Genomic DNA, 13810 nt, shown 5'->3' on the forward strand with positions numbered 1-13810 from the left:
TGATTTTTCACATATCTGTGTGTGTAACTGTTCTCTTTAATGAAGATGAACAAAACACCGCTCAGGAGTCTCACTGATGAACATCTTCACTCAATCCTGAGGATTTCCTCAGCTCAGAGCCTCAACCCAGACATGATGCACTTGTATCTAAGAAGAGATGCAGGTTTCTGACTTCAACCAATCAGAGTAAATCAGAGTGTAGCAAACTGAGCTTGAATAAATGTTGTCTTTATGCACTTTTCTACTCTAAGGCATAAACTGTTAATGGTTGGAAGATTGTTTTTATTATTTTTTTAATTGAAGGAAATTATTATTATTTTTGGTTGTTTTGTTGTTGGCCTGTAAAAAAAGATTTATATTAAAAAGGAATTTGAAAGGCTATATATATATATATATATATATATATATATATATATATATATATATATATATATATATATATATATATATATATATAGAGAGAGAGAGAGAGAGAGAGAGAGAGAGAGAGAGAGAGAATAAGAAACGAATACCACTGATGTGTGAGAGAGAGAGAGAGAGAGAGAGAGAGAGAGAGCGAAGAGAATAAGAAACGAATACCACTGATGTGTGTTTTATTTCAAATTTATTTCAGTTAGGTTTATGCAAAACTAAAGTTTGTTTCCATATAAAAAGTTTCAACATTACACATCTGGAGAGACGGAAAACATGCACAATTGCGGTAAATTTTTTAATAAATATTGAGTTTGGCCTGTGACTTCGTCCCAGTTTTTAATTTTGGCCACGGTGAATTTGAGTTTGACGCCCCTGCTCTAGGACATCTGCAACACTGCAGGCTAGTCCACCTTTTGTCAGATTGTATAGCCTCGACCTCAGTGCCACGCCTTCTGTCCTTTGTCCTAGCTGTGCTTGTCCACACTAGGCAGGGATTGGTCAGAAAAGGTTCCAGGTTCCCAAAACAGTTTTGACACAGCTTGAGTTCCTAAAGGGGAATAATGTTCCTCAACATTAATTTGCTGAGCAGTTGCATATCTTATCATTTACAGTATATATCAGCAAAGGTTTCCAAGAATCCGGAGAAATCTCTGTGCACAAAGGATAAGGGTGAAAATCAATATGGGCCCTGCATTTACCGCACTGCATTTAAAACAGTCATGATTCTGTAACGTAAATCACTGCTTGGGCTCATTAACACCTTCAGAAATCATTGTCTGTGAACACTGTTCGCCATGTCATCCACAAATACAGGTTAAATCTCTATCATGCATAGAAGGCATGTCTGAACATGATTCGGAAATGCCACCATGCTCTCTGGGCCAAAGTCGTTTAAAATGTAATGAGGTGAATTGGAAGACTGTTCTGTGGTCAGACAAATTGAAATTGTTATTTCTTTTAATTTTTTTTATTTCTTTTCTAAAGAGCAGAGGAACCAACTGGCTTGTTATCAGCACTCAGTTCAAAAAGCTGCATCTCTGATGGTCAATATGGTCACCATATACATGCTTCCCTTAGGAAATATTATTAAAAGACATGGAATTAGCTTCCACTTTTATGCTGATGATACCCAGCTATATATCTCATCAAAACCAGGTGATACAGCTCAATTAGCTCGGATAACTGAGTGTGTTAAAGAAATAAGAGATTAGATGACCCATAACTTTCTACTATTCAATTCTGGACCTTTAAAGAAGTAGATGCCGAACTCGCAAACATCCCGAACCATCTAGGGACGTACCAGTGCCAATTGGATCACACTACATGTGTGGAGTTTTGACATTGGACTTCCTGGAGTGTTTAAAGGCTCTGGCACGGAGAAGCTGGTGTTAGACCTGTGATGATCACAAATGTTGAGCTATTTTATGAGTTTCTCAGCAGCTAATAGTTTTCTAACCATAAAGACTGTATAAGACTGTAGAAAGAACATTTACTTATAATCTTATACTCCAGTGCTCATGTTAATTCTCACTCTCCAGTGTTCTGTATTGTTTAAAGATTTATGATCCAACTCTTGATGTCACCCAAATGAGAATGGGTTCCCCCTTTTGAGTCTGGTTCCTCTCAAGGTTTCTTCCTCATAACATTTAATGGAGTTTTTAAACTCCATTGCCACAGGCTGCTCATCAGGGATAAATGCACACCATTCACCTTAAATGTTGATTTCTGTAAAGCTGCTTTGAGACAATGTCTTTTGTGAAAAGCGCTATAGAAATAAACTTGACTTGACTTGACTTGACTTGACTTGACTTGACTTGACTTGACTTGATGGTATGGGTATGGGAGTGCATTAGTGTCTGTGGAATGGGCAGCTTGCACATTTGGAAAGGCTCCATCAATGCTGAGCAGTACAGTATATACAGGTTTAGAGCAACAAATGCTTACATCCAGAAAAAGTTTATTCAGGGAAGCCTTTGCATATTTGAGCAAGACAATGCTAAGCGCATGCTGCATCCATTACAATAGCATGACTTTGTAGTAAAAGAGTCTGCGTATTGAACTGGCCTGAGCAGCTAGCATCCTGTATCAGACACACTTGGGACAACATTCCACTCCCAAAACTTTACCCTGTCCCAACTTTTTTGTAACCCATTACAGCCATCAAATTCTTATATTTCCTTAAAATGATATATATTCTCAGTTTAATTATATATTTTTTTTCTTATACTGTGAATAGAATATAGATTTATGAGCTTTGCAAATCATTGTATTCAGTATTGATTTACATTTTGCACAGTGTTGCAACTTTTTTGGGAATTGGGATTTCAGCCTAGCAGAAAGGAAACATACAGCATGATATCTTTATTTCTAAGATTGTAGGCTAGTCTGTAGTTAATCTGCCACAGTTCCAGAAAAGTTCAATATTTCAAAATATTTTTTGACATTCTGTTATGACTCTGGTATCCAAATTTAAGCATCTGCGTTTTATAGGTTATTCATAAAACCATGAATACAATGCAACATGTCAAAAGAGCGGCATTCCTGAGTCATTTCTTATCCCTGTCTTGCCTTAGATTGCTGTCATCAGGGTTGAGTTGTGTTTTTGGCATGGCACCACAATCATTGTCATGTCACAGTGAAAGTGGTACTGGCACAACACACATTTCCTATCTAGGCTGATGCATCATTTTAGCCCTTATATATAAAACTACATTAAATCCTTCATGCTTTATAATAACTATATTTTTTAGATTATTAGACACTCAGATTCAGTATTTCACCTAATTAAATAAAGCTACAATATTGTTCAACATTTAAATACCAATTGTTGGTTTTTTCTTGAAGTAAAAGTGCTCTGTGTTTATTCCAAATGTAAAGAAGGTTTTCCTCAGGCACTCATTTCCACTCTTATTTTAAACAATGGGTTCAGCACATTACAAATTAATGATTAATAAATAAGGTTGATCTTCTGCTTGCTCCTAATGAATAAAGACCTAAATTCTTGGGTCCAGACACATTGTTTGCCAAATTAATACTTACTTAAGATATGATTTGAGACTGCAGGCACCACACATACAGTGTTATTATGGTGTGTTGTTGCTCTAAATGGTGTTTGCACACATGCATTTTACATGATGTCCTGTGTATATGTCTGAATGTTTAAGTAAGTTTTGTGTTATCTGTAGAAAACATTGTTTTGTTTCATTGTGTACTGTAATGTCTATAGTCGAGCCACTTGGCATAAATAAAGGTAACGTCAAAGTTTCTCAAATTTGGTTTATAAAATACCAAATTAAAGAATAATTAGTTCTACTGTGTTTTCTATTTATAAATTGTTCTTTTAAATCTTTTACATTTTCCCAGATTTTTTTTCTTTTGACTAGAGTCAGGATACATTAAGTGTGCTGAGAGAAAAATTATTATTATTTTTGGTCCTACACTTTTGAGTAAAGACGCTTGATCACGTTTTCTAACTGATAATGAGGCTAAATTTTCGGGCTTCGGCAAAAGGCGTCTCATGATGATTTTAACGTAATGACATCTATTTTCAGACATATACTTTCAGCAGCCTAAAATGTTTCTGTCAATGCAGAAGTGGCAATTTGGGATTGTCTGGTGACAATCATTAGGCTCTGGAAACACTGAACAGAAACACTGTTAGGAACATCCCACCAATGCCCTATCATTTTTGTACCACTTTGAAGGAAATAAATGATGTTCCACAGATCTCTGGCTTGCTCAGGTTTTGATTGATTGTACCCAAAACATTAAACTACAAGAAATGTACAAAACTACAAGAGTTTATATAATGTGCCAAACCTGCAGGGGAATAGTGGCTACTTTATAAGACAGGCTAGAATAAGAGGGAAATTGTGTAATATACAGTATATATACATACTACTAATAAAACATTAATTTAATTATGACAAGTTGATATAAGAATCTCCACAGAAATTCTTAGGTAGTGGAGATTTAAGGTCTTACATTCAGCTACAATTTGAACACAATACATAGGAGTGTTTAACAGTATATGTTTCTTATATTTACATTCTAAAACAAGTGTTTAGTTTCATTGTTCACCATTTAGCTTTTTTATGTGAAAATATCCAGATATGCAACTGAATGTACTCAATCGAATTGAGGCTGCATCTGTTGGTCATCTACTAATGAGAGCAAATTGAAAGGCCCATAAATCGTTAAGCCTTCTTATAAAATGTAAAAGATAATACTAACCAACTTGGTGTACATTTTCAGATTTAGGATGACCTAAATAATAGGTTTAAAAACCTTTACAGTACAACTATTTGTACTAGACAAATATAATTAATTATTTGATTCCAGCAGCTGTTGATGTAGAGGTTGTAGCTCAGTGGTTAAGATGGGCTTAACCACTGGTTAACCACTGGGTCAAAAGGGTCTGGTAAGTTTGGTTGCAAATTTTCCTCTGGGCAGAAGAATCCTGTGTTTATTATTTAAACTTTATTTCGGCTTCTCCCATTAGGGGTCGCCACAGCGGACCATCCGCATGTTTTGATTTGGCACATGTTTTACGCTGGATGCCCTTCCTAACGCAACCCTCCCCATTTATCCGGGCTTGGGACCAGCACTAAGGTTTGTGCAACCCTAATGGCTGGGGTTGGTTCCCTGACCAGGGATTGAACCTGGGCTGCAGCGGTGAGAGCGCCACATCCTAACCACTAGACCACCAGGGAACCCCTGTGTTTATTAATTAAATGTAATAAATTAACATGACCATTAAACATAATTTAAGCATGGACTGTTATAGCTTATGAAACTAGAAGCAAGGATTCACCACTTCTCAAAATCTTACAATAATCTTCCAAGTTCTCACAAAGTAACTTCACAACATTTCTCAGAGGAACACAAACCCATGTATGTTTTGGCATGGATTCTACTCCTTTATGTTTTTGTATTTTGTAGCCTTGACCCCACTCCCAATTGCAGACATGGCTATCGATTTACCCTCACCTTTGGTTCACCTTGGAGTTCTGACTCCAGGTGGGGATTTTCATGATGTTTCTCAGGAACGCCTTAATATATTAGCAAGTATAACCAGCTGCCAGTAGATTAGCTCCAGTGCACTCCCCTAGCTGAATCATGCCGAATAATATTTCCTTATTTAAAAATTGCTGGATGGGTTCTGTATATATATATATATATATATATATGGCATGAAAACGTATTTACATATGTTAAAGCAAATTAACAAATTAACAGTTCAGAGTTACTCTGCTGCATCTGAATTACAGTATTATTTCTTATATGCAATTTTTGCACTTGAACATCTATAAATAACAGTTATTTCTGTTATTACTTATTCTCATTATTACTAGCTTCAAATATTAACATTCATTCTATAGTGTTTATCACATTACATATTACAGCATACAAATAGAATAATAGGTCAATGAGGTCCTGAATCACATTCAATTACTGAACATGACTCTGAAAGCAATTCTGAATTTTAATCATGGAGTCAGTTGTGTTCAGTTGTGTTTTTCCTTCAATGTTTTAGATGCATAGAATATTTATTTATTCAGAAACTAAGGCTGCAGATTTGCATGTTTACTTCAGCTTTATTTGATGATGTCTGACTTTGGAGGTTTTCCAACCAGTAGCATTTTGATGGCCTTCTGTGTTGTCTGAAGCTTAATGGCCCAGTATTTTTTGTTATATGCAATATTTACATTTACATTTGCGGCATTTAGCAGACGCCCTTATCCAGAGTGACGTACAAAAGTGCTTCACTTTCTTCACTATCCACTGTAATTAAAAAAAAAAAAAAAAACTCCTTTATAATGAAAACGTTCCTGTGCCAGAAAGTTTGAGAAGTTAAAACATTGCCAATTCCATGATCCCAATTTTGGTTGATTTCTTAGTTCTTACTTACCTCCTAAGAACATACCCATAGGGCTACTGGGTAAGATAAAGATATTCAGAGAATAGTCCCAGAAGACCCTGGATCTAGCATGACTCGAATACTTAAATAAAGTGGTTATGCAAAGTAAGATAAGATAAAGAGTGGATGTATGAATAATTACTAGACATTATATATTTTTAAATGCCAACAAAGCCAAAAAAAGAGCACACCCCCGACCCACCTGAAGATATTTATCACAACCATCTCTGCACCACCCTTCAAGTCTCTTACCTGTCTCAACAGAATCTCAAGAAAAAATTTTCAAGGCATTGCTACAAGAAGTCATTTATTAAGACTCTTCTCTACTCTTCTTTATACAGGCACTCAGGTGGTGGAATAAATTACCCTCCGGTGTCTGAACAGCTGCGTCACTTGCTATCTTTAAACGAAGACTAAAGACCTATTTTTATAACAAGCACTCCTATGAGCACTAATATCATACAAAAGAACCAGTGATTTTATCTTTTTCTTTGCTCCATTAATTTCTCCGTAAACATTATTTAGCTTCATGGTACCATTTACACTCTGACCTATTGAACCAGCATGAGGATATTTTTTTTTTATTACACTTTTTAAAATGTTCTGGATATAATGCTATGAAAGCTATAATTGTTTATATAGTACAGACCAAAAGTTTGGACACACCTTCTCATTCAAAGAGTTTTCTTTATTTTCATGACTATGAAAATTGTAGAGTCACACTGAAGGCATCAAAACTATGAATTAACACATGTGGAATTATATACATAACAAAAAAGTGTGAAACAACTGAAAATATGTCATATTGTAGGTTTTCAAATTAGCCACCTTTTGCTTAGATTACTGCTTTGCACACTCTTGGCATTCTCTTGATGCCTACTTTGAAGAACCTACAATATGACATATTTTCAGTTCACTTTTTTGTTATGTATATAATTCCATATATAATTCCATATGTGTTAATTCATAGTTTTGATGCCTTCAGTGTGACTACAATTTTCATAGTCATGAAAATAAAGAAAACTCTTTGAATGAGCAGTTGTGTCCAAACTTTTGGTCTGTACTGTACTGTATATATAATATATATAAACCTTTGACCAAAAGTTTGGACACACAAGGTGTGTTTATATATATATATATATATATATATATATATATATATATATATATATATATATATATATATATATATATATATATATATATATAATAAATACTGTTCAGTTTTTTTTATATATATAATCCAGAAGGAAAAGCTTTCAGGGTTGGCAGAAAAATAACCTTGGTAAATCTGATAATCGTGAGATTGTGCGCACCTGCAGTGGAAAATTTAAGCCCGTAATCGATCACTGCTTTCTTTGTGATAGTATATAAAGCAGTGGCAGAAGTATACCGGAGTATGCAAATCCTGACTGACTGCAGTCATGCTAAGATTCATTTTGTTGAGCGTCCTGGTAGCCCTGGGTAAGCCATTGCTCCTAAACAAACCTAGAAAATTAGAAACATTTACCAAAAAATGACTAAATGCAATGGATCTGACTATAAGATTAATCTTTTTTTGCTCATAATGTACTTGTTTTTGCTTAAGGCTGCATCAGACCACTACTGTTCCTGAATAACAAGTGGAACATACTTTCATTGAAAGTGTATATATAGGGGTGGTAGATGTATAAAACTGTGCCTGTGTGTGTGTGTGTGTGTGTGTGTGTGTGTGTGTGTGTGTGTGTGTGTGTGTGTGTGTATAGCTGTGGCCGCAGACAGGCCTGAGCCTAGATACCTGGAGTATGTAGGGGAAAGAGTTGTAGGTGGAGAAGTGGCCCGGCCGAACACATGGCGCTGGCAGGTAAGTTATTGTTCCATTATAAGGAGGCACAGACATCAGTTTGTGGAATTTTCAACCTTAAAAAACACGAATATTTTCCAGTAAACAATCTTGGGCTAATAATTTTCAAGTTGTGAAAATACTATTTTGCAATTATAGTGATATATTTAAAATTCTCTCTTTCATTCGTTCTGTAGATTTCACTACAGTATTTGTCTGGCAGTTCTTACTACCACACATGCGGCGGAACTCTGATCAGGACTCGCTGGGTTATGACTGCTGCTCACTGTGTTGACACGTGAGTCAAAAACACATACAGAACACAATCAAACATGGACTATTAACAAAAAATATCACAAATCTCTTTTCAATAATAAAGCTGTTTAGAAATTCTGATGTAGACTTAAATTCCCTTGGTACTTTTTATAATCGAGGAGTCAGTGTAATGCGAATAAAATAGGAATAATATGGTAAACTTCCTAGTGCTTGTAAGTAAACTTGCTGTTACATTCTTGACTACTGGAGCTAAGAATATAAGATAATACAATCATGAAATAGTTTTTCTGCACCATGCAGTGACATTACATATTTTCTAAAATAATAATAAAAAGGTTATTCTCTAATATTCTTTACATGAGTTTCAGACAAGAGACTGGACTCATATTCACGTCTTTTACTGCTGCACATGGTGTAATGGAAAACACCATCCAGAGTGACTTCATAATCAAACAGTTTGGCTAAATTCAGCCAGGATATGTTACTTAGCATCCACTGTCTCATACTCTTGAAATATTTTTCAATATAAACAATTCTACTAAAACGTATAAATGGGTGTCATCTGCATAGCAGTAGAAACACAGGGGTGCATGATCAAATCTAAGAATTGTGAAATAACGTGCTTAAATTTTGCCTCCTAACATTTATAATTTGCAAACCGAGGCATGAAAAAGCAGGAATTTTCTTAATGTGTCTAATCAAGTATTGTGATCCGTGGATTCAAACCTCTATCAGTGTCCTGTAGTAGAATATTTACTACTTTAAACAGTTCTTTGATCAGGCCTTAAAAGCAAATATATAAACCTTAAAACATAATAAAAAATTATTGTAAAATTTGCCAAAGCAAAATCAACTAAAGTAAATGTAAAACAAGGAAAGTTTTTTATATATTGTTTCTCTTATTTTTGTGTTTTTTCATGTTACACAAATATATCTTTACAGACAAAGAACATGGCGTGTTATCCTGGGAGAACACGACATTTACAACCATGAAGGCACAGAACAGTACATGAGTGTCAGTGCTGTCCACATTCACCCTCAGTGGAACCGCAATAATGTTGCTGGAGGGTATGAGATCACTACAACTGACATTTTACACTGTACAGAATATAATCTTATTATTACTAGCTTCAAATATTAACATTCATTCTATAGTGTTTAGTGAGCATACACATAGAATAATAGGTCAATGAGATCCTGAATCACATTCAACTACTGAACATGACTCTGAAAGCAATTCTGAATTTTAATCATGGAGTCAACATTTATTTGTTCAGTTGTGTTTTTCCTTCAATGTTTTGGCAAAGGAAATTCATAGAATATTTATTCATTCAGAAACTAAGGCTGCAGATTCCCTATTTGCATGTTTACTTCAGCTTTATTTGATGATGTCTGACTTTGGAGGCTTTCCAACCAGTAGCATTCTGATGGCCTTCTGTGTTGTCTGAAGCTTAATGGCCCGATTCAGCTTTAGGAATTTTGGCCACCATATCACTAGTAATGCACTGGGCCTCCTAAACCATGTTCTCAAGAGGACACTTGGAATCATCCCCACGTCCCCCTAATTGTGGCATGCACAGCAGTATGTGCACCTTTTGCTCATAGGGCTTTTTATAGGTGACTTGATTAGCCATTGTTCAACCAGAATGTCATTAAATCAAAGTCCACTGACCTTTTTTGTAATTCACAAGGTGAAGTCTCTCAATTTGCAAACTCATTCTGGAATCATGCTTCCATTAAACATCATTATATATCATCTGGACAGAAATGTCTTTTTTCTTTACAGATTGACCTATAAAATTTCGCATGTAGACGCCAGACTGAATTTGCCCAAATAGGAATTTTCACCCAATGTTGCACAGATATTTATGGTTATTATTAAATACAAAATAATAATTATAGTACTTTATTTACTATCCTGCTCTAAGGTATGACATTGCCCTGCTGCGTCTGTCTTCTGATGCCACCCTGAACTCCTATGTGCAGTTGGCGGCTTTACCTCCCTCAGGTCAGGTTCTGCCCAACAACAACCCCTGTTACATCACCGGCTGGGGAAGAACTCAGAGTGAGTAAACTAATCACACACACCAACTATCATTTTAGGAATAATTTCACTATATCACTGGTGAATTTCTTTTTTTTTTTCTTAATAAAAGAAGTTTTAAATAAGATTATCTTTCTAATAAGTTGTTGCCTCTTGACAAGTAAATCACATGTATTTTAGCAGACACCAAGTCTAATATTTAAACTAATGCATCTGCTGTGCTTCTGCCTTGGGGTAGTCTGAAGGGCAGAGGACTTCCTGGTTTCCCATTTATGCATGTGTTTACAAGCTGCATTTTTTCCCACAAGTTCAAGAAAGAGTTAAAAAAATGAGTAAATTTGTCTGGCAGACATTCTGTAAGATTAAAAATGTCTATTAACAATTAAAAATGATGGCATGTCATTCGTTAATCTAGTAAAAAATTTTAATCACTGCCACATTTGTGGTATAAGTGAAATAAATCACTCCAGACTGGGCTGTTATTGGAAAATAAACATCTTGTGAGTGCCTAATCACACCACCATGTCATGGACTATTTTCGTTTAACAGCAAATTGAACAGCTTTTCCTCCCATTTTATTTTGAAGGAAGGTTTGGTCAGTCTTTTGCTATAGTAAATAGTTACTTTCAGGTCAAATGCATCATGTTTGTCCTCTGATTTCATCTCCCATAGTGACTCAGAACACTTCATCTAGCAAAAAAACATATAGCATTTTATTTACTGGTCCAATATAAAGGTTAGATATGTTACCTTAGAATTTATCTTATCAAACTTTAACGGTTTGTCATCTCTCCAGCTGGCGGTCAGCTTTCTGCTAAGCTGAAACAAGCCTATATGCCTGTGGTGGACCATCAGACGTGCTCGAGCAGCAGCTGGTGGGGCAGCACGGTCAAGAACACCATGGTGTGCACTGGAGGCTACAATGAATCCGGTTGCCAGGTCTGAGTTAAAATATGTTGATGAAGGTCTTCTGTTGTCTGGGTCATTTAAAATGTCTAAGTAGACAAAAAAGTTAAGTTGAAGTTTTTATTATTAAACCACAAGCCATTTAACAAGTCTTTGTGTGAAAACAGGGTGACTCTGGCGGCCCCCTGAACTGCCAAGTGAACGGACAGTACGTTGTCCATGGAGTTACCAGCTTTGTGTCATCTCTGGGCTGCAACACTGTGAGGAAGCCCACCGTCTTTACCCGTGTCTCAGCCTACAATAGCTGGATCAGTAGTGTAAGTGCACTTACTGTTTAGATCTTTGTACTCACTTGACAAAAAAAACACTAGGTACTGATTTTGATAAATAATATTATCATAAGGTGTAGGTTTAACGGATATTCTATTCTATTCTATTCTATTCTATTCTATTCTATTCTTCTAATTTCATTATTTTGTAAGATCATCAACTTGATGGTTCAATTTCTGTCTATATCAATGAAAGAACACGATCATTTTCATATTCTGTATTATTATTTCTAATTTCAGATCATTGGATAAACAGGATAGAGATGTTGAAGCCGGAGTAACATCTGATACACATCCCCTATGCTCACAAGTATGGATGGAAAAAAATGAAATAAACACCTTGTATCTGTTTAAATCTTTCTTGATTTCATTCTTTTTGCAAACAAATGACCAGAATAAGTTTAATGCGTAACTACAATAAATGATTTAGCCAGAAAGCTGTGCAGTTGCGCATTGTTATTAATAAAAACATAAACCTAATGCTATAGCTACAATCATGTAATAAATAAATCAAAACCAATATGACATACCAGTAAAAGTGCCAGTTGCATTATAATGGTTTCTAGCGCTTGTAAACATCTCTAAACTCGGTCAAATGAATCCGTTCAACATTAAAAAGGTTGACAAATATAAGCATGAACCAAAGCGTTAATTTTGATGTAGACTCTACAGCAATAATGATACATATTAATATTCTATGTTTTTCAATAGATTGTTGATAAACATATGGAAAATATAAGCAGCATAGCAGCCAACTTATTTGCATTCATTTAAGCTAAATGTTTTTTTTTTCTTCCAAAATGGAAAATACATACAATGACCAATGCAGGCATATAAAAAATAAAATAAAACAAACATCAGTTTCAATATGAATACAGTATTTTTTAAAGTATGTATGACTATCTGGGTCTGTATATAAATGTTAATACATCAATCCAATATTTAACTGTGGGTGGCTCTGGTTTAAAGTTAAATATGGATTTTCTAAAGTTAATCACACATTAGTAAAAAACAAACATCATTCAGACTACACTGCAGTGTCCTTACTTCATGTGTATTACCGTTCAATAGCTAAGACTGTAATTTTGTTAGAAAGGTGAAAAAGATTATCAGGTCATCACAACAAGATATAAGAGCTAGTAGTCTAATAAGGTAAGAAATACAGAATGTTTACTCAGTTAAAGTTCATTTAAACATCGTTTTAGTCTTTTATTATTTCTTAACAAGGTTGAACTTTCAAAACATTAACATCTGTATTCATGCTACATGTGAATAGAGGGAAAAATCACACGTACAACACACAGCATTGCAGTTTGGCAGGGAGAAGCATTTCAACAGAAACGAAAACTGTATTACTTAAGCAGATTACAGAGTAATGCTTTATTTATTTTTAAATATTATGAAATCAGGAATGAAGGAAACCATGGCAACTTTTATTTTAATAAACTTTATTTCGGCTTCTCCCATTAGGGGGCGCCACAGCGGATCATCCGCATGGTTGATTTGGCACATGTTTTTACGCTGGATGCCCTTCCTAATGCAACCCTCCCCATTTATCCAGGCTTGGGACCGGCACTAAGAGTGGCTGGGGTTGGTTCCCTGACCGGGGATTGAACCTGGGCCGCAGCGATGAGAGCGCCGCATCCTAACCACTAGACCACCAGGGGTTTCATATTAATATACAGTTTGGTATAATGCAAATTTACTTTGGCCCCCTGGCCCTCAATCCAGATTTTTGGCCTTTCATAGCAAAATGTTTGGGTACCTCTGGTCTAATAAGAATAAGTCTAATAACAACCTCAGATGAACAAAAACAATGATATATTGAACTGTGTAAGTACTTTTTTTTATATTCAGCTTGTTGAACAACCCTCAGCAGCAAAGTTTCTCACAACATTGTGGTGAAATTTTGGTTTAAACTTCTTTACACTGTTTCAGTTCAGTTACCTTTTTGGTAATTTGTTTATGCACAGCTCCTGCTACAGCATTTCAATCAGTTTGAGGTCTGGCTTCAAGATGACTTGAGGAAACACCTTAATTTTGTTCTTTTTCCATTCATTTGTAGATTTGCTGATGTGCTTGGAATCCTCGTACTGTTT

At 35.3% G+C, this 13810-nt stretch overlaps 1 protein-coding gene across 1 annotated transcript; it reads left to right on the top strand.

Annotated features, from left to right (window-relative positions):
* The first annotated feature begins 7698 nt into the window (after nt 1–7698).
* LOC124402006 (elastase-1-like) lies at nt 7699–12066 on the top strand. Its single transcript, XM_046874586.1, has 8 exons — nt 7699–7798; nt 8080–8177; nt 8354–8454; nt 9375–9500; nt 10361–10497; nt 11273–11415; nt 11550–11699; nt 11952–12066. Exons 1-8 carry the CDS (start codon nt 7759–7761, stop codon nt 11961–11963), a joined length of 807 nt encoding a protein of 268 aa, XP_046730542.1. The 5' UTR covers nt 7699–7758; the 3' UTR covers nt 11964–12066.
* The last annotated feature ends 1744 nt before the right edge of the window (nt 12067–13810 follow it).

This window comes from Silurus meridionalis, chromosome 19 (genome assembly GCF_014805685.1).
Source record: "Silurus meridionalis isolate SWU-2019-XX chromosome 19, ASM1480568v1, whole genome shotgun sequence".
Lineage (NCBI taxonomy): Eukaryota > Metazoa > Chordata > Actinopteri > Siluriformes > Siluridae > Silurus > Silurus meridionalis.